A 22,107-nucleotide genomic window follows, 5' to 3' on the forward strand; every position below is an offset into this window, starting at 1 on the left:
TTTGAGCAGCCTGGTCTAGTGGGAGGTGTCCCTGCCCATGGCAGGGGGGTTGGAACTGTATGATCTTTAAGGTCCCTTCCAACGCAAACCATTCTATGAACGTTTGCTTTTTGTCACTCTTCAAACACCTCCAGCTAACCTTGTTCTTCCATAAAAACAGCATTCAAAACACTGTCCGCACATACTAAACTGCAGAAGATAACTTTCACTCAGCTGGTCATGGAGACTAGAATCTCTCAAATAGCATTTTGTGTTCACATCTGAAGAGTTTAAGAAAGTAAATCTCCCTGGTAAATTAACAGCAGCAACGCTCCATTGAGTTTATTGCACTACATCTGGCAAGGCCTAGACACTGGAAGTGATTAAATTTAACTGACTGCCTTATGTGTGACATTTTCCCAAGCAGCTTTTTATAACACAGTTAATTGGACATTAGAGACCAAAAATAATGGGAAATCCTTTTCTTTATTCTAACAGCAAGATGCTGGGCTTCTAGATCAGAGAGAATAAAGAGGAACATTGGTGGCTCATGCAGAAAATATGCTATTCTGCCCAAAAGCAGCAGGAAAACCCACCAGATCTATTTGAAGTTCAAGAACTTACCGTGCAAGTGCTCAATACTGTAAAAACTATAACGAAATCCTTACCTTAAAAATACTCATATCAAGCTGTCTGCAGCTGCCAAGTAACAGCAAGCTCTGTTCCTTGTCAGTTTAACACAAATCCATGAAAAGTCACGCTGATGTGCAATCTCAAATAGTAAGGATGAAATAGCAATGTACGACTGATTAGGAACTGTTCTTCCACCTAAAAATAAGCTGATGTCTTCAAAACAGTTTTTTCCCTAGTCTTCATTTATTGTATTGCTGTAAAAAAGCAAAATTCACTTTTAACTCCTGAATTCTGTATGTCTAGACCTTATGGCTGCGGAGGTAATAAATCTGAACGTTGGCAAATACCAATGTAGCACATTCCACAGGAATTTTCCACTTTGTGATGAAGTGCAATTTTTTTTTTTTTTTTGTTTTCCTCCCTCTGCTTATCAATCATTTATCTCAAATAATCACATATGCTTTGCTGTTCTAAAAAGCAGGGGACAGAAGACTTGGAGCCCGCACAAACGCTGCAGCAGGTCAGCTCAGATGAGCCAGAAGGTAAGGTGGCCACAGGGGCACCTGGCAAGTACCGCAACCAGCACTGGCCCAGGCAGCAAGCAAGCACACCAAGTCTGCCTAAACACCACCACCCCCTGCCCCCCCGCCCCGGCTTCCTCTCTGACCACGTCAAGAAGCCTGGTTATCTGAACAACACACCTGGGCAAATAAGACTGGCTTGGAATGATGGGTTTTCCATGGTTACAGAGAAAGGTTTTCCATCAGCGTCGAATTTCTTGGCTCTGCAGCAAAGCCATTGCCACAGAGCTCTTTTTCCCAACTTGGAAACAAAAGTTCAGCCACTATCTCATTTTATGCAATGCTCTCCTAATAATATCGATGAGAGCTTTGTGAAATACCAGTAGCAGCCGACTGCCTTCAGGGAAAAAGAGACCAGCAACTTTCTAAAGGAACATTAAGACCTTAAATGTTATCTCTCATTCTGTAAGCAGCATAATTCTCTTGGAAGCAGCTGTAGGATACCTGCGTAAAGGAGAGGTCACTATCACTGCAGGAAGATGAAGGCCTGATTCAAACAGAGGAGGGGGGAGATGGAACACTTCATAGCTGCTACTGCATCAGACGACTTTCAGTTATGTATGCAAGAGTCCGTATTTCTGTCTAGTACTCAGAAGGCAGAAATACACAGGAGTAGGAGTATGCCATGCAACACACTGCAGTTGTCCAAAACACCCAAGATTGCGTGTTTTCAGGCAGCAACTGCAAGTGTATCACGCAGTCTGTAAGCACAACCGCATATGCTTCAAGGAGAGGTTGGGGTCATCATGCCGCTCACTACTGTCTTATGGCACACAAGTAGCTGCCGTTCCTTTCAGGCTTCAAGATGTTAAACAAACCCCACAAAACGTACAGGACTGAGAGGGCTACATACGGACTGCGCTGGGCAATACAAATTAGAGGAGAGAAAAAGTTAACATTCTCTTCATTTGCCCTGTTCCTTGATAAACTTACATGCAAATATCACAGGATTGCCTGCAACACACATTTTCCCCAAAAAACAAATCAAATTCAAGCCTCCTTACATGGACGGGATCTACTATTAAAAAAAAAAATTAAAAACCGTGGCTATTTCTGCAAGGATATTTCTACTTTGCTAATCACAAAAGTGTGCTTTACACTTTCGGGTTTCCAGAAAGATGCAGCAAGACACATTTTTCAGTAGCGACAGAAACGTCTAAATACTTATGTACTAAGAGTAATTTAACTTCATCATTGTGAATCAAGGAACATTTTGTAGATCTAGCTCCCTAAACTGATATTAAAAATTTAGCTGCTAGCCAACTACTAGAACAGTGTTAAACAAAAGACAGCTGAGATGTCAAACTTAATTTAAATATTTACAACATACTAGCGCCATCATAATGGAAAAAAAAAATATTAATAAAAGTAGGCATTGTTAGAGTGGGAATGTATTTAAAATATCTTTGTGTCGTAAGGACTTGCCTAATACAACTCTAATAAAACACTCTTTTAAGTGTGTATATTGCCAAACTGTAGGTGGTCATCTGAAACTTGTAAACTACAGAGAAAAAAATAATATTACAAAGAGTGTATTAACAAACCAAATGCAAAATCACTTCATTATAAACTATTATTGCTATATTCATTTCAAATAATACAAAATTATTAATTATATACAAAAAAGCCTCCCCAGAATTTTGGTAATTAGCAGAACATTTCAGTTTCTTTAATTGCTTCCATTAGAGTCATTTGTTCATTTTATTAACACCAGATGCAATAACACAATGCTAAAAATAAACATGCATTATACAACAAATTTATAGTTTTCAAAAAATGATCATTACAATTAGTGAATGCACATGTAACTCTTTCCCCCCCACCTTTAGTGAATTATTATCTGAAACAGAGAAAAGGGAAGGAAGGAGAAACCAAACTTAATGCTATTCAGCACCAGTAGAAAGTCAATAGACCTTTAACATTCCTGTATATCAAAAACATTTTATCTGTATCACTAAACAGGTAAAGTTTACAATATTGTCCCATTTAAAGATGTATTGATTTATATTTACAATACTTTGTAGTCAATAAAACATTTTAACAATATTTAAAAATTGCTTAAATTCATAAAAGTATTGCAGAAATTTATAACATTTACTTATTTTACGTACATACAAGGAAGTCCACGTAAAACTGTCCAGGTTTGTCTGAAGAACTGACAGAGTAAGGAGCAATTTTAACGCAGTTTGCAAAACCCCAATTATTTGAAGGCAGCTATCATTAAACATTCAAAACCCCTTAGTTGCCATTTGCTTCTGAAAACTGAAGTTCCAGTAATAAAATTGACTATGTAAACTAACATGGTTTTGAGATCAGTAGAAAATATATTCCCACAGGCATAACACATTTAACAATTATGATAATGACTTTGTAGAAAACTGTTAAGCTGTAGTGATATCTGAACAGACAACTCGGTAATGGTCTTTGCGAGACTCACAGATATAGTCATTTTCAAATATCCAGTATTTTAGCAGCTCATTGGGTTTCCAGTTAAACTTCCTACAGTGCTAAAATACGACAACTGAACGTGTAAGACCATATTTGATTTTTAAAATCCGATTTATTTTGGCATCTAAAGCCTCCTGTAAAATGTAGCCAAGTAACATTGACTTCTGTAGTCTAAGAGCCGATAATAAACCAACCAAAAAGTATGCACTGTACTTTAATCTTCAAATAATTAGGTACCCAAAATTAAGAAATAGAAAAGTAAAAAGAACAAAATAAAAAAATATTGCACAGCCACATTACCTAGAAAGTAAAGTTGATGTTAAAAAGCCCTAAGTGTGGATGATATAAATTATCTTCCATATAAAAAGTATAAATATCTCTTAAAATACAGCTGCAGCTATACTTTAACACCACACATTATTTGATTCATCTGTTAATGAGGTAATAACCAAGTCTCTTACAATGCTTTTCTCTACTGAAAATATTTTAGGGCAGCAACGAGAAAGAATTTTTCTAAAAATATTTCTGAATCAAGAACAGCAATGTGTGCAGCCCTCCCTATGAGAGAATCTGCTGTATTGGGTAATGCATTAATTACATTATAACGAACCAAATTACATTCCTTATTTTGAAGAACTGGCAGAAGCAGGTTCTGTATCATTTCAGCATAAATTGGTCCTGTAGAGGAAAAGAAAAGTTGTACTGTGTGAATCACTGGAAACAAATACGATTCTCTAACCTTGCACTCAAAATGAATACATTTCAGAATAAGACAGGTAATGATACGTGTTATGCTGTTGTTAAGAATATACAGGAAGTTTAATTTCCTCAGAAATCTTGGAAAAATAATTTTAAGCTATGTATTTTAGTATTTGTACATTTACAGTGGGAATGTGCTCATCACTATTGATTTACTACACTATGCAAAAGGTATTTATTTATCAATATATAATGCTAGAATGCCGTTGTGCTGGGATGTTGTCATGGTGAATACGACAAACAACCATCGCTGAAAATGGGAAAACTACCTTTTCTTTCAGTGCCAGTATTAAGCCTCGACTAAATACAGCCCACGTCCCCAACATTACAACTTGAGGTCCTCAAAAATCAAAGCTATTTGTCCTCCCTATTCATGGAGTAATGCCTCAGGGGCTGTGTTCATCCCACCTAACTTTCAGCAAAGTCTATAAGATAGAAATTTATTCAGTTCCATCTCCTTCTGCATGTAATAGAACAGGACAGATGCAGAAAGCAATTCAGCTCCCGCATGGATTTTCTCTCTCCGTTACTACAGAGTAAGCCCCGAGCGTCGAAACACATAACAGAGGTGCCTCAGTTAAGTATCCAAAAGGAAATGGGATGAATTTGAGACCTATGAGGCTTAACCTGAGTGGTCTGTTTATTTTTCAGGATATTTATTACCTGATTGTTTATCCTTTAAAGCTGTTTTACACATCTCAATGCGAGCGGAGTGGTAAGGAACATAACGATCCTGCAGAGATCCCACTAACACAATGTTTTTGAAGTAATGAAGACCTACAGGAAAAGAGAAAAAGGTATCTATTATAACGAATCCCTTGACAATTACCACACAATAATTAAATGTTTTACAACTTAAATTTGGCACCAATTTATTACAAGATCACCTTGAGCACAGGTACAGGGTCCACCCAACACAACTCCCCAGATATAATTAAACCTTTATAATTAAACCCAGACTTCCTTCTTCTTGGACAAGCACTCAAAGAGTAAGATGATGCAAAGGTAGGAACCCCCAGTAATGATGGAGTTACAGTCCTTAAGACAATTGTTATGTTTTCTCTAAAAAGCTTCAGCAGATTTCTGGTGCTGCCCATCTGCTTTAGAACAGATATGATGGAGCATTTTAGGGAAATGGGTTGCTTTTGCTTTACAACAGCCCCTTCTGAATATTGCAGCCATCTACAGCTAAATACAAAGGCAACTGTTAGGCAGAACCCGAAAATGTTCAAACAGTTTAGATATACATAAAGATAAGCTATACCTAAAAGCAGCCAGCCGGAACGGCTCTCTGGGAATCTCCTAGGTGTCAGGTGCTTACATCTTATCATTGGTAGATTTGATCCAACTCTATTTGCTTCGGTGCTAATGAGTTTTGCACCGATGCTATTAGCCCCGCTTTTAATTTCCAGAGAAGAATGGGGTCAGATGCTGTAACTGTTAGTTTTTAATTTATAAAATGTACTTAGGCCATTCTGAGAATTATGGAAATACTGCAAATAAAGTAATTCTTCAAAGGTTCTTCTTGGAATATGCAACAAATGTTTTCTGTGCAAAGAAATTTCTCCACATATAAAACTTTACTTTTATTAAAAAAAAAAAAAGAGAGATCTGATTGTGCAAGAAAAATAAATTATTTGCTATCTGCTTTTCAGAAGCTATACTGCCAGGACAAAGTTCTGGATTCTAGTTTCCCTGTTTTGTTCAGACTGAATATACACTAATTACTAATACATGTTCCTAAAGCCGTCAATGGAGCCCAAAGTGAAAAATCTTTCCTGTTTTCAGAGGTTGTTTCCTAATTTTCAGTATTTTGTATGCTCCACGTGATGAAGACTACATCTCCAAACCAAGTCAGTTACAGAAACAATGCTGAACAACTTTAGCATGTGAAAAGTAAATGTATCCTCTCAGACTTCACAGAAAATTGAAAAAAATAATTCTGTACATCCATAAAACCACATACAAAATGCATCCAAACTAGATCCTGGTTCCTGTCCTCTTCAAATAGGAAATCTGTTTGGGCTTCTTTTTTTTTTTGCCTGTGCCCACTGAAAAACAACACTGTCTCAAAAGATCAGCTAAATCACTGGAGTCTTTCATTTGACATCTGATGAGAAGTGACTGCAGCAAACCCTACAGAAAGATGCGGATGCCAATTCCAAAACTTTGTACTGAGTTGAAAAGAATACATTTGGAATAAATCAAGGATGGGAATTCTCTGCAGGCTAATCTGTAATAGTTTCATAAATTCCTTGGGAGTCTATCTATCTTGTATTAAGTTTTTTTGATACGCACTTTCCCTAGAGAAATACCCATTAGCATTCATGTAAAAGGTACAAAGAAGCGGACTGCCTAGATCTTTTAATCAACCTGAAGAAGGAAGAGATATCCTGGGGAATCTTTAGAGGAATGTCAGTCTACAGCAATCAACATTCAAACAGATTCTCTTCATCCTCGCGTACGACATAATACAAACACCCACCTACCACCCACCCCCCCCAAAAAAAAAACCCAACCAACAGGCTTAGGACATCACAGTCTACTAAATTAGGCATCCCCTTTTGGTCACAGTGACTCATTTTTATGCTTCATAGTCTGGTTCACAAAAATAATGTCTTGAGCTTCCCTTCATTTTAGGCATGGTAAATATCAGGAATCTTTCCTTACGAAAAAGTGTTTTAGGGAACCCTTCAGCTGGAGCAAAGAAGGCATACAGGGTATTTCATAAGCATAAGTTTTATTGTTTAACTATTCCTGGGTGGCTTTTCTTTGGACAGCTCTTTGTGACAATTTTGAAGAAAAAAGTCCGAGTCTTACATCTTGAAGTTGTTTATTCTGACATGGTTCATGTGATAGACATAGATCACATGCGACTACATGGATGAGAGAGGAGTCAAAACGGTGTATATAAATGTGCAGAGCCCAGCAACCCCGTGGATCTCTACATGAGATAACTCAAATCATTTGTCAATGAGAAGGAACCACATGGTGTTCACAGCATCCTTTCCGCTCTCCGGACAGGCTACAGGACTACTCAAGACATAGGCAGAGAATGCTCTCTAATATGGGAGTGTGCAGTGCTACACTGTGGCTAAATTAAGTGTACTTGTGGACAAAGAAGCAACTTTCTATTTATGCCACAGTAAAAAATGGCCCACTGGTCATCTTTACATGTTGTGCTTTCACTTCCTAGACTTTAAACATATTCTGCCTTTAATTAAATTAAAAATTCAGGAATAAATTGTGAACAACAATACAGATCAGTTAATTCCTATGATGCACACCTTTATTTTCCCACACCGCACATAACACAAGATCTGTCATGCATACTCTAAGTATTAAAAAAAAATCTCAAACTTAAAATTATTCTAAGTAATTAATGAACAATTTTTTCTTGCAAAATTTTCAGCAGCTGAATTAACAAACCAACCCCAAAATCTAATTAGGCCAGCACTTCCAGACTGTTGTAGTTAGGCAAAAATGCTAACCTAATTCTATGAGAACAAAATACATTTGAACTCATCACATCACACCATCTACTGAATAGATCACACATTTTTGAAGCATAATATAAAAAACACTGAGGTTGTCATTAACTAGGAAGAACTGACTACATTTTTCAACAGGATTTGAAATAGCTTGGAAAAGAACAATCCAAATGAAAGATCACTGTTGAAATAACAAGCTTGGTCCCATAAAACAGAATGCTCTTTCCCTTAGTAACGAACCTTTAGTGGGCTTTCCAAATTTTTATGATCATCCTTATCACCTAACGGAACTTCCATCTCAGTCAAGGTGAATTTAAGCATACACAGAGAGCACAATTTCTATCATTTAGCCATCATGCCATTCACATCCATCAGTGAATTAATGATACCTATAAATTCATGAACAAGTTCTCCAAATAATATGTCAAGTAGAAAAATATGTCTGGAACAGCAGGTTCCTGGTAGGGACCTGGTAATTCATAACTGCAATCACAGAGGAATACATTTTTATATATGTTCAGGCACCAGAATCAGATGTTGTCTGTCCTCTAGCTATAGCCAACATCCAAGTAGGGAACAGGAGATGGAGCCACTGGTACAATGGGCTGCCGATATTCTCCGAGAGTTGTATGACAAAATTCCATATCACTCCCCTTTAACTAATTCAAAACAAGGCTTCAGTTATTTGCACTGGACAATATTCACTGTGGATACCACAGAGTTCCTGAGCATAATCAAATCAAAATCACTTATGACAGAACTTAAAAAAAAAAAGGTACAACAATCTGATTCCCTTAAGTAAGCTGCCATTTTCCTCAGGAATATACTAATCATATAGAGTCATTTATGTTTGAAGGGACCTCTGGAGATCACCTGATCCCACCCGCTTGCTCAAAGCAGGGCCAACTTTGATGTTAGATCAGGTAGCTCAGGGTCATACCTGGTTGCTTTGACTTGAAGGAAACATCTCAGTTTTGTCAAGATACAATACTCCCAACATTTTCTACATTTCTGTCCATTTACAAACTTGTTTGGAAATAGGGATCTGGAATCTTTGCCAAAAATGCAATCTGAAAACAGGGACTTCAAAAACTATGCCCTGGAAGGCAGCCATCTCCTGCAGCTGGTCTTCTGCACTGCTTTGTGAAGTTAACACATCCCACACAGAGCTAGAATTGTGCCCCCAAAATCCAAGCACTGGAATCTTGAGTCAACTGAGGTCTCAGATTAAGATGCCGTGGTAGAGATGCAACGAAGCTCAGACTTTCAGCTGCAGAAGACTGATTAAGAAGCTAGATTTACATCAACTCAAGAGTTTTCATGTCAGCTCAAAGCCTGCCTTGAAGATTTTACTTTAAAGAACTTGGCTCCAGATGCTATAGAACCTACCAGATTCTTCCAGCGTTGCTGGAACAGGGCTACTGAGGGCTGGGAAGTCCTTCGTTTTAGCAGAGCCGATTAGATTAGTCTCCATGCCATGCTACCAACAGGGATACTGTTTCAATTCTAGTCTCATCCTCATCACAAATTATAAAGAGTCCCGCAAGTCAAGAGCTGAAAAGCTTTTTCCCTCCACAAAGACAAACAGCACCACATAAGCTACACTCATATCCTGTACGTAACAGACATCTCAAAGAAGAAAACAAGTCAACCACGCTTATTCACTGCTAATCTGTTGTTAACGCGGATGTAAATGAAAAACAAACCAAACATCTTTTCCTCCTTTCAGAGATTAGCAAAACGCAAATTTTTAAAGGAGGGAGATAAGGTAATAAACAAGCGCGTCAGAATTCTGCTAATCAAGACCTGTGGAAGTACTACGACATACGAATCTAAGCCTATGTACGTTAAGTACAAAAACATCCTGGAAGAGACTATGGCTGCACAGGCATGTTTTGTACCCTGTGGCATAAGAGGAACAGAACTGTAGAGCAAGCCCCTTGGTATTAAGAATCCCTCATCCATCATAGTGCTCATTTTCAGGAGAGTTTACGTCGGACTAGCTCTAGTCTGGTCCTGTGGATGCAACGTGCATGGGCTGCTAAAGCTCATTCATTGTGTTCTGAAGTAAACAGGGATCATGAGGAGATTTGCTTCTGAATGCATTCCTGAGTGCTAATGTGGGCATAGTCTACGGCTGAGAAACGGGACTTAAAAAAGGGTCAGAACTAAAGCTGAGGTACAAAAACTTGCAGGCCCAAAGTTTGTGTCAGGAAGCGCTCCCGCCAGTGAGCAAACAATTCACAACTGGGACGGAAAACAGGATTTTGAGGCTTGCTTTATGGAAGCCAGTCTCAGCACATATCATCATTCATTACAGGAGAACGAGTTCTGTCCAAAGTTTTGCAGTCAGTCTATTTGCCAAGTCCTTAATTGCAAATGATAAATTGCAATTGATATCAAATTGGGATCTACCTCCAGAGTCTTCAGTTAATGTCGTTTCAGGTGACTGACAGGCTCAAGTTTCTGCAGACAAAGACCAACCGATGGAACTGGACCCTTTTTTTTTTTAATACTTGTACCAACCAGTGTATTGGCATTCTAAACAAGGTATTCACACACAAAAGTCGTGTCTGAAACCAAACTAAAACCAAATGTTACATGTCACTGACATTTTACTTAGACGATCAGAACATCAAAACCAGCCTACATATAAATTAAACTGTTCTCTCTCACTGTTAATTTCTTAACATATAAGGCAGGGTCTCTGAACCCATCAAAACCAACCATCTGAAGCACCATGAACAAGAAAGTGAAGATTTGTTGGGTGGCAATGGCTATAAATCAAGAATTTACAGTTTATTTTCCTGGAGTCCCTGGAATATGTTCATTTTAATGAAAATGTTACTATCTGAGTATAAAATGTAAATAAGGTAAGAAACAAAATACTCTAATGGAAGAGGGTGGGGAAAAAAAAAAAGAAGAAGAGCTTCTCTTGTTTACTTTGCACAAATCAAAGTGAATTAGAGAAGCCGGGAGAAGTGCTTGGGACAGTTCTCAAGTTACCCCTGAAGCTGCGTCTTCAGTTTCACTGAAGCTACTGCCTTTCTGCTTCTGCAGACAAAAATTACAATGTGCTCCAAGTGCAATCAATTTGAATACACTGATGAAATGCATGTCCTTCCTTAAGCTCTTAAAAACTTCTGATTATTAATATTTTGGTAATGTGCCAAAAAATCAGTTGGTATTTCATAAGCTAGCTGATTTTTACATTTGATGTTAGAAAGTAAACACGAAGGTGCAGTTATCACTTGTAGAAAATATTGAAGCATAACCAATAGATTAAGTGGAAACAGAAATCCGGAGCTGTGCGAATTCTGGAACTTGTCACTGAATCCCTACATGGTGCTATGCTGCACAACGCACCCGTTTCAAATAATACTTAACTCGTTCCCAGTTATCCCTTTACAGACAGGTCTGCATAATTACCCCTTTGTAAGTCCTATGGCAAATGTCAACTGTTCAGTTACAAAAAGTACTTATTTCCGTTAAGTGGATATACATACTAATGTCTAAAAGCCAAGCAATTAGAAAATAGAGGACTATATATTTTTTATTTTTGTGTCTGAAAATCTTATCAAGTACATTTCAAAAAATTAAACTCCTATTTTTTGTTGAATCCACAATACTACAACATGAAACACTATTTACACGTAAGAGAAATTTTTATATACTTTTTCATCTGTGTAACTACAATTGTGTTTGTATTGAACCCATGACATCATAGCTGCCAACCTGTTGCAATTTCTTGTCACGGTATGAAATTAATAATCATTTCCAAGACCCCCAGAAATTACCAGACAGATTGTGGCTGCTGAAGACATGACAAGCAGACTTCAAGGAGATTATTGTCTAAGAATATAATTCTAAGCATTATCATTCTGAAGAAGCAACATCAGAAAACTAAGTTTTCTACTGGGTTCAAGGCAGTACAAATACCTCTACTGCCAGCATAAAGTGACCAGTACTTAAAGTAACTTAAAATTCAAGAATCACCATAAACTTTAACTCTCTTCATTTGGAATAAATACTCAGTCCTCTTACCTTTTGTTCCTTATAAGCAAGTAAGGTCAGATTTCACTCCTTACCAGCAGTTAGCAATGACGATAATTGTAAGAGAGAATGTAGCTCCAGTTTACTAGAATTTTGAATATCAAGCCCAGAAAGAAAACATCCAGATTTTTTTTTTCAACAACAATCCAATCAGAAATGGCAAATATTTAAGCCTCAATTTCTTCCCACTACCTGCTACTATTCTCTGAAATAAAGATTTGTTTTCATAAGATAACCTATTACACAGCCTGAAAAATGATTTTGTTCTCGTAATTTTTAAACTTGAAGGTAATATATATATAGTGGGCTTTTTCAGGTTGCTTTAACAAGTTAACTTTTTAAGGTTGCTTTAACAAGTTAACTTTTTAAGGCCACTCTTTCTGCTTTAACAAACTTGATAACTGGGCAATCAGAGAGTTGTATTTGACTCTTAAAAAATATTCTACAACTGTAACACTCCATTAAGTGCATGAAAGAAAAACTAGTTGATAGACAAACCACATACAGTGCTATAGAAAAACAGACTCAGAATAGCAGACAATTAATCATCATCACTTGTCATTTACTGTAATTTATTGAATCAATCATTTGAAACAGCATTTACAGTTTTAAGAATCAATTCCTATTTATAAGCCAGAAACAGATAAAGAGAATTGTTAAAATAAGTTATCTGTCATTCTGCCTTGACAATTACTTGAAAATGAAACTGAAATGTTCCCAGAGTTCACTTGGTAAATGAGAGCTGACTTTATCTCCAACACTAGATCTGAGGAAATTCTGCAAACAAAACTCTTCTGCAGATATACTTCTAAAAGAACATGCAAATGAACGCATTCTAAATCACAGATCTCTGTGTTTAGGTGAACACGTTTCCTTTTCATTGAAGAATACTAACATCATCAATCAATGACTAACATCAATTATTTGCTGAATATGAGCCAGTAGCGTGCCCAGGTCGGTCTTTTCCTGCCCAAATCTCTGTACTGCTTTGCTCCCCACAATATTTCAGCTGTGAAACCCTACAAATATTTTGATGGAGAAATGTGCCGAGATTTTTCACAAAACACCATGAGCATCTCTGGCACCACAATTGCTCGCCTGACACACATTTAGAAATACCTGTCCGATGAGTCCTCAATAACTTTATAATGCTTAATACAAGCTAACCCCCAACTAGCACATTCTTCACTGCCAAAACTGGCTCTCAGCCAACAGCTGAATATTCAAAGCAGAGAAAACTGTACGAATGATATAGTATGAATAATTTAATTTGTTTTTTATCTATTATGCTAAGTACAACTTCACCTTTCTTTATCAAAATGAGTTTTTGTTTTCCGTGACCATCTTAATGAGGAAATGAAAGACAGGTTAGCAAAAACTTTAAAGCAGAATTTTGCATTTATAGAATAGATAAGAAAAACAGATACAGAATCAGGTAATCCTAAAAGAGTATATATGTACTTATCACACTGAAATCACTAGCTTCAGTGGCTCAAGAAGAAGCTGAGAGATATATATACACACACACAGACACATAGATAGATATATATATATACACACACCCCAGCATAGTGGCTGCCCTCAGAACTTCTGCTCGTTAGTTAGAAAGGAAAGTATCAAACCAATGGTCCACCTCTGCAACAAAAATGGTTTATTGTTTCTTTTACTTGAAGAATATGGGACTAAAGCCAAAGTAACTCTTACACAAACTGGAAGAGGAGCTTGTTAGAAGTTTTTTTTCTAGGTTTCCTATTCACATTTATGTACAGTGGCCTTTAAAAGATAGTAAGTATTAACAAAGCTTACCTGCTTTTTTACTAAGTTTGTATAAGAATGTTTGTCGTGGATCTGAATGGTCTCGACACGTCAATTGCAATAAAGAACCAGACTTCTTCCACTTCTGCATAAACCACAGCCCTGCATTGTCAGGTACAACATGAGTATAGATCCACAATAAACATGAAAACTAATTAAACATAAGTAAAAGTATGTAAAGTCCATATATTTAGCTCCTCAGATGTTATTTTTCATGTCAGCACTGTCAAGCCCAGAAACATTTACAATTTTTGTTCATTATTCTTTCCTTTCTATATATAATAAAGCACGAAGAACGTTATTTCCACTAATGTACATGCCTTTCTAGAAAAAATAACTATACTTACAAAAAGTGAAAATACATTAATAAGGTAACCATAAGGCAAAATACAATCTCTATTTCAATAATTTACAAAATATTAGAACATTTTGATGTTGAAACATGTAGCATAGACAACAAGTGTTACTTCTCAGATTTCTAAACATAACTTCACGGACCCACCAATATAACTTGAACAAAGGAAGCAGAATTTTCTGGGAAGAAAATCATAGTATTGTGTTTTCTATGATGCTGTACTCTCTTTGTTAGTCAGTGAGCAAAGCCAGCTGGCTTACTGGCCTTTCAGAAAATCCTCTCTCCCTTGCCAAGCAAAAGAAAAGCAAGCAACTAAACCCCTACAGCCTCAAGAATGTGTTGATTCAACCCCCAAGGAAATAGTTGTCTTCTACGGAAGGAATTTATTGAAGGTCATTAATGTATACATACAATATAGCAATTTAGGCTTCAATACCCGTTAACTTATTACTATCTTGTTATTTTCCAAAATCTTAAGGAATTTGAAATGTAGAGGAAGATTAAAAGAAACGGACATTTAGCGCATTGAAAGAGATTAAATACTCCCAAAATCCTTATTTTTTTCAATGCATATATTCTGGATTATACTTTGATAACTTGAACCTTAGTTAACTAAAAGCCATGTGCTGTGATTATATAAACAAGCAAACAGCCCTGCCTCTGTGTGTCCTGGAAAACTACAATTTCTAAAAGCAAAGTAATGCTAACGCTTTTGGGTGATTTGGGCGAGATTCAGTTATAGATTAAAATACTTGAACGAAACTGTCCACAGCTATACTAGGTTAATGGCCCAGTAGGTGCCCATAGTGAATTATACTGTAGACATCTTTATCCTGAAGCAAACCTCGCTGGTGGTATATTGAGGGCTGTAAACGGTACCATTTCAACCAAATTCAAAGAGCTCTCATGTTCTCTCTGCTTCTATGAACTCCAACAGTAACTCTGGTTCACCAGCAATTCCTATTCACTTCTCTTAAGCTAAAAAAAGAGAAGTTTTTCCTCCTCATTTTTGTATGAAATAAATAATAAACCAAACAAGAAATAAACTGGCACTAAACAAAGTAATTCATGATTTATTTATTGTTTTTAAAGAGCTTAATGAGCATGTTTATATTTAGTGAAAAGAAATATTACTCATTTTGGGTTTGGGCTCTCCAAGGTAGGTGGTAACCTCAGAAACAAGTTTTCATTTAAAAATTTGATGCTACCTGAAAATATTTTCTAACATTTATTTCAAAAGTCAGCAGTTGCTACAAGCTCTTCTAGAGCTACATTTAATCTTTAGAAAAACAGACATTCAAAGGTACAAACACAGCTGCAGAAACACACTGCAGGTTGTAAGGTTTACTGTAAGACATTTTTGAGAGAGAAAAGACACCACTAGTAGTTCAGAACTATTTTAATGCATCTTACCCACTTGTTTTACAGATTAAGTATATTAAATTTCAGTTTATAATAAACTGAGCTCAACAGACTAAAACTGGAGTTTCTGTACGATGTAACAGAAAACCTGAATCAAACATACAGGAGAACGCCTACGTCAACCATCTCTTGCACATCCTTATTTTTATAGCCCTTCTCTCTTCTTATGAAACAGAAATGTGCACTTTCTCATCATCAAAGTAATGCAGAAATGTGCACCCCACATGAAACAACAGCTAAGTGCATTTCAAAGACAAAATTTCCCCTAAATTTATACTACTGAAAATAAAACTTTTACCTGTATTAACAAGAGCACTGCTGTTGTAGAGGGTACCAAGATGTGGTCCAGACAGAGACAGGAAGGTATGAAGTTTGTTGAGGTAATATTTAAATCGAGGTCTTGTGAGCACTGAACGGATTATTAAATTACCCAGTGAATGACCAATAAAGCTGTTTAAAAAGAAAAAACAGTATAAAACAGAATTTGATGGCAATCTTTTTTTTTCTTTTAAACAGAGAAAAATAAAACTGGTATCATAAAATGCTGAAAGAGCATAGGAAAAAAAATTAATAAAAGTTTCCATTCAGAAGCCTGTATTTTGGGTCACACATAAAACACAGCTTGTCCATATCTCCCAAGCTGCACAAACTTGTTACAAACATGTTTCAAGCTCCTCCAGATTTATTTCATACATCATTTTTTGAAAAGCTAGTGAAAATACTATCCTTCCACCAGCATCTCCCACCCAAACTCAAAATTATTTCTGGGTGTATTTCCCTTAGCACCAAGTATTCAGAATATACTTTATGAGCTGTGCATGACTGAATAAATCACTGCTTTGGCATGTGATGGCACTCAATATGATAAATGTGTGAGAGTTACTGAAACAACCTAGTGGAGAAGGATTTCAAAAGTACTCCTGTAAGGGAGTACCATTACTCCCATTATTAAGTAAATAATAAAGTTAAGTAAAACCATTACTTAACTGAATCTGATTATTTTAAGGTGGATGCAAAACCTCGTATCTTAGCTTAGCAGTTGGACCAAAAGAAGTGATTATCAGCTTGAGGGAGGCAATTGAAGAATATGTCTGCCAGGAGAATATTACCTGTAGTTGTTTCCCTGGATAAGTGAGTTAGGAGAATGATGGATGTCGCTCTTTAGCCTCATGTATCTAAGAATCATTATAATTTAATCTGAGGTGCCTACTCTCATACCCACAAGTCTTCCTGTTTTACAGATGTACTCTCAGGACATGGAGAGAATAGACAACCATGCAAAAATAGAACTATCGTGGCTGGACCATATATGTGCTGCATTACACCCATAAGATAATCTTTTCCGTTTACTCTGTAGCACTAGATTCATCAACAAAAATAGCTAAAAAAAAGCTACCTGTAATACCTGGGTAAAATACAGTGCTAAAAAAGTTACTCGACTGTTTAATTGCTTCCCAAGCAAGAATTACTGACTCTGAAAACTCCAATTTAAAGCTAAATGAAAAAATTCAAATGTTAGGTTATAGAATGGCATGGCCACCCCATAACTCCGAAACTCTGACATAATTATACAGAACAGGCTATTTGTTCCTTACCAATACGCAGTTTAAGCACATACATATATTCTTCCCATTCACTTTTACTACTAGATTTTCAAAACTGCTGCAGTATCAGAAATTCTTTGCCGTAGCTTACTATGTTTGCCTAACTAATTTAGAAATGAAAGACATGTTTCCTCTGTGCTGTCAGCACAACAGCAGTGCATTTACAAAACAAAATACTGAGCTGCTGACTCTCTTGAACACTAAAATTTAAAACCATTCTCTCAGAGTACATCATAAAGTCCATACAAGAATTATAAAACCATAGCTTTCTTAAGGCACAAGAAAACGCCCACAGAAATTGAGTGAGTTTATCCTGAAGATGATCTGCACCACATAATTGCTCTCAAGTAAATTTTCTACAGAAGATCTGAACATTAGCAGAGATGTTCTCTTGACAGTTCTCTGAGAGTTTATCCACTCTTTACTAAATGTCATAAAGGGACGAGAAACTTTCCTACTGTACCATAAGAAAGGGTAATTTTGCCCCTGGAAAAAACAGTGATCCATCAATCAATCCTGTCATCCTCAAGAATATGGGCATACCTCAACCAAAACTTCAGAAACATGAAAGATCCATTGGAGGCAAAAAAGGCGCTCACAATTAGCTATATGAAGGTACCTCAAGATTAAACACTTGTTCTTAATTTGTAAAGACCTAGAAAAATAACAAAGGTTACGGTAATGCATTGCATTCAAATTCAGATATTTAGGTGAACATGGAATAAGCTTTTATTATTTTCTAGTAGAGGAAGGTCCAAGGATTGGCTCAAATCAAAAAGGAAGAGGCAGGAAAAGGGAAACCCTTCAAAAAGGGTTTTGAAAAATGTAAGACAAAAACATAACCCATCCTACTCATTGTTTCAGATACCTGCAACTGTCGGATGCTCTGCAAAACCAATGCATTTCTGAACAGTAGGTGGCAATATTACCATCTTCTGAATACAAGATACTCACTCAACACACTGAAGTAAAAAAATTATATAGCAGTATTTACAGGCGCTTTATGATACCAGTCTACCAATTCAGATCATACTGGAAAATTAGACACAGTAAAACCTCATTATTCTGTGCTAACAAATGAAAAATCCTGTCCAACTATAAAAAGTCATGGAAGAAAAAAAAGAATCCATCAAAAGCCATAATCAAAAAGGGGCTGAAACAATGAACAGATGTTTTAATATATGCATAGCATTAAAAATTGCTTTCTTTTTTTGTGAGCCAATGTTACTTTGGGAAGAGGATGACAAACAAGCTGAATAATCCAACTCAGGTGAAAGGCCAATACAGGCCGTCAGAAATTTATATAAGACCTGACATGAGGAAAACAGTTCCTGAAACTACACTATAAGAGCAGGCTGCCCAGGGAAGTGGCGGAGCACCATCCCTGGAGGTATTTAAAAGATGGGTAGACATAGTGCTTAGCAATATGGTTTAGTGATGTTTTCTGTCTGAGTTAGGTTGATGTTTGGACTCAATGATATGAAAGGTCCCTTCCAACCTAGGCAATTCTGTGGTTCTATGATTTCCTAGCTATGTGATGACCTGGAAAGGCTTCCATCCTCAAAGATACTCAAAAGTTCAATGGGTATGAGTAAGCAATTTGAATTGCTTCGACGTTGCATTAACTCTGAAGGTGGCACTGGTATGAGTGGGTAACTGGTCCAGATGACCTCCAAGGGTCCCCTCAATCTAAAGTATTCTGTGATTCTTTACCAAACAGTCATTTTGTAAGACAAATTGCTCTTGGTTTGAATGAAGCTTCCAGTTCATGCTTGCTACACACTTGTAGCGAGCACAAAGATTTTGTTCAGAGGAGATCAATGCACACTCTGGGTAGCGTACTGGTGCAATAACTGATATTAGCTTTGGCAGTACCAAAAATGTTGGTTCACTGAAGTTGACTCCATAGTATGGCTCTGTGTTCGATGGTACAGGGAGTGCCTTTTCTTATCTCTAAGAATGTAGAGCACAATAAATAGCATTTTGCCACTACTTGAAGGCTTTGCATTGACCCGACAGCATGGTATCTCAGAACTTCTCTTGACTTGTCTTGGCCTGAGCTGATTTTTGTTTGTTTTAGCTGTAACAACAATCATCTGGCAGTGAAGTAACAAGACAGGCCTAAAGTTTCTTCAGTTTCACTGTAGTTTCTATAAATAACATGTAGTTAATCTGTGTGACTTGAACTGTGTATCACTAGAATAACGTGTGGTGTGGAAGTGTGTGGACACAGGCACCATATGCCAGAGGTTTCCAAGGGTCTATTAATGGTCACTGCAAAAGCACAATCTTACAACTCAGGAAAGAAAGCCAGTGTTAGGGATAATAGAGAACGGAAAAGAACCTATGAGTAAATGGGAAAGAAAAGAAAGAGCATGTGGGCAGACTGAAAATATGAACATAAATCCAGGCAGATCCAAGGCCAAGGAGGCAGAACCCCCCCACCGAGAATATCATTCTCCTTACACTGAAGCCTCGGGATGCTGATGTCCCACTGCTTAAGGAAGACAGAAACTACTAATATTAGGACTGAGGCAGCTGCTGGAAGGGGAGCCTACCACCCGAGAAAAGCTCTAGAAAGTTTCTGTTTAACAGCCGTATTAATAGCCATATTAATAATGGCACTTATTAGCCATATTAAGAATGGGACTTTTCCGCATTAATTTGGACTATGAATTTTAGTAGTACTGTAACTAGACTAATAGTAATTTTTTGCTGCATTTTTATGAGGTTATTAAAATTGGACTAACAATAAACTCTTAGCTCTGCATATGAAGTGTTTTCCCTTTTGCCCGTAACAGAACTTAGAGTGTAAAAGAGGGACTGAACAGGTGTTTCTGACACACAATGCTGACAGCTTTTTTGCTGTACAAAATCATTACAGGTCTGGAGACACTTCCTTTAGAAGACAGGGAGATTTTACGAGGAGAAACTAGCATCATTCAGGAGTGCACGTCTAACTAGCACAAAGTCCGTTTTCTTCACAGTGGGACAGACAAAATGAGGTAGGAATGCATCAACTACTCAAACAGAGGATTTCTCAATAGTACTGTGCTGGGCCTTCTGGGTCATCCCTTCAAGGAATTGCATATAAGCACGTCTCCTTCTGAAAGCTCTCTCATGTAGCTACCAGGAAAGTGCCGCAGTATTTGCTGATAGGTTTAACTTTCTCTGAAGAAAAGCTAAAGTTGGGAGATGGAGACTTCTGCTTCAGTAGGGCCAAGCACAAGTATACGCCTTGAAAAGGAAACTAAACCAAAAATTGGTAATTTCTTTTTTCTTTCAAGTGACAAGTAATAAATAAAACTGAAAAAATATTTACAGATTGAAAGTCTTACGAGAGAAGCAAACCAAAAGCAAACACGAATTCAATTCTCGGGTATGAACAATGCGCAGGTAACTGGGTGGGTTTGCACATTACAGCCTTCAGACCCCAGCATGAGAGAGAAGATAATCAGTGTGTGCTGGTGGGTTACAGAACTCTCCTCTCCCGTACCGAGGGTGCTAACATTCAGTCTGCGTAACACAATCACACAGTTCTTTTTTTTTAATCATCAATTTAGTCAAAATTAACCATGACGAATCTTGCCTATCTGAAAATAGAAAAATTTGTTTAAAAAGTAAGATTATGTTGAAACACGTTAGATGTTTTCTCTAGCTGAGCAAGGCCTACCAAAGACATGAGGATGCAGAAATTTGGAAGAAATGCATGTGACTAGCCAGTCAAAAAACCTTCCAGATGTATAATTTGAGGATGCCTAAACAAATGGATGAAGTCAGGCTTGAATTTGCTCCTTTTCATCTATCGATGTGCTAACTCCAGCATCACAGCTGAGTGAGTAAGATGGTCTGCCCAAACGGTGCACCCTACTTGGGGAAAATAAATGGAGCAGGTATTCCCTGGAAGTAACTGAAAAAGGAAACAGGAATGCGTAGACTGGGATGAGATTTCTATTAAGATGTAAAACATGCTTTTTAGCAGATGAAACAATCAGAAAACATCAACATGATGAAATATTTTTTTCATGCAGCTGCCCTTCAATGTCACAGATAAGATGGAATTTCCCTGTAGGAATGACGATACAGACAATCTGCTATGTCATACTTGGTGAAGAGACTAAAATCAGAAGAAAGCTAACTTTATCTCGGCATAGCACTATTACAGTTTCCTTCAACTTCCTCAAAATATTATCTGTTTTTCTGCAGAACCCTACCATGCAGGATCTGAGGAAGCACAGGAGAGCAGTTCCTTAAATGTAACACTTAAATCTGCCCTAAAACCACCAACAGGACTAGGTGAGGTTTCAACACTGTGCACTCTTCTTTCAGCTGGGAATTCCCTCTCTCTCCTTCGTCCTCCTTTCCCCTACTCCTCCCCCTCCCTGAATTTCTCTTTCCCATCTCTCTTTTGGCCTGCTCCTGAGCATCACAGTTCAGAACAACACAGGGCTCTAGTTTTAAGTTTATTTCTATAAATAGTATAGAACAGATATTACCTGATTTTTGAAAGGGTTAGATTATAAATTTGTATATACTGTATAATTTCATCTAAAAGGCGATCTGTCATGGAATCAAAATCAGCAAAGGTATCATTCTGTAAAATAAAAGAAATAAAAAATAATAACTGTATTTTCTAATGCAGCAATATACATTCTGCATTCAGACTGAATTCTTATTCTCCAGTGTTTTGATCAACAGCACACAAATAAAAGCATCCATATTAACTTTGAATACAAACACTACAGCTAGCTATTATCATTTTTTCAAGTTTTTTTTTCTTGTAACATGGAATAAAGTGATACACATTTTACTGTAAGACTACTTTCTTCTAATACACCAAAACAAATCTTAACGTTACACAACCAGCCTTACTTCTAAGCTTTCCCCTACACATAATCTTATCTGTAGTGAAACAGAAGACCAAACTGCATATTCAGAACTAAATCACACTGCCCATGAAACAGAAA

General features: G+C 37.0%; 1 protein-coding gene across 3 annotated transcripts in view; it reads right to left on the reverse strand.

Annotated features, from left to right (window-relative positions):
* Positions 1–2,573: 2,573 nt before the first annotated feature.
* FAM135A (family with sequence similarity 135 member A) overlaps positions 2,574–22,107 on the reverse strand; it is an 87,015-nt gene continuing 67,481 nt past the window's right edge. For 2 of the 3 annotated variants that reach the window (XM_074581442.1, XM_074581443.1), the window contains 5 exons: positions 21,637–21,734; positions 15,835–15,986; positions 13,751–13,861; positions 5,064–5,177; positions 2,574–4,319 (listed from right to left, as the gene is read on the reverse strand). In XM_074581442.1, the coding sequence (XP_074437543.1) occupies positions 4,114–4,319; positions 5,064–5,177; positions 13,751–13,861; positions 15,835–15,986; positions 21,637–21,734 (681 nt within the window). In that variant the 3' untranslated portion in view covers positions 2,574–4,113. The remainder of the gene's footprint in view (positions 4,320–5,063; positions 5,178–13,750; positions 13,862–15,834; positions 15,987–21,636; positions 21,735–22,107) is intronic. The other variant, XR_012586325.1, reaches the window with a different exon arrangement.

The sequence above is a fragment of the Larus michahellis genome, chromosome 3 (genome assembly GCF_964199755.1).
Source record: "Larus michahellis chromosome 3, bLarMic1.1, whole genome shotgun sequence".
Lineage (NCBI taxonomy): Eukaryota > Metazoa > Chordata > Aves > Charadriiformes > Laridae > Larus > Larus michahellis.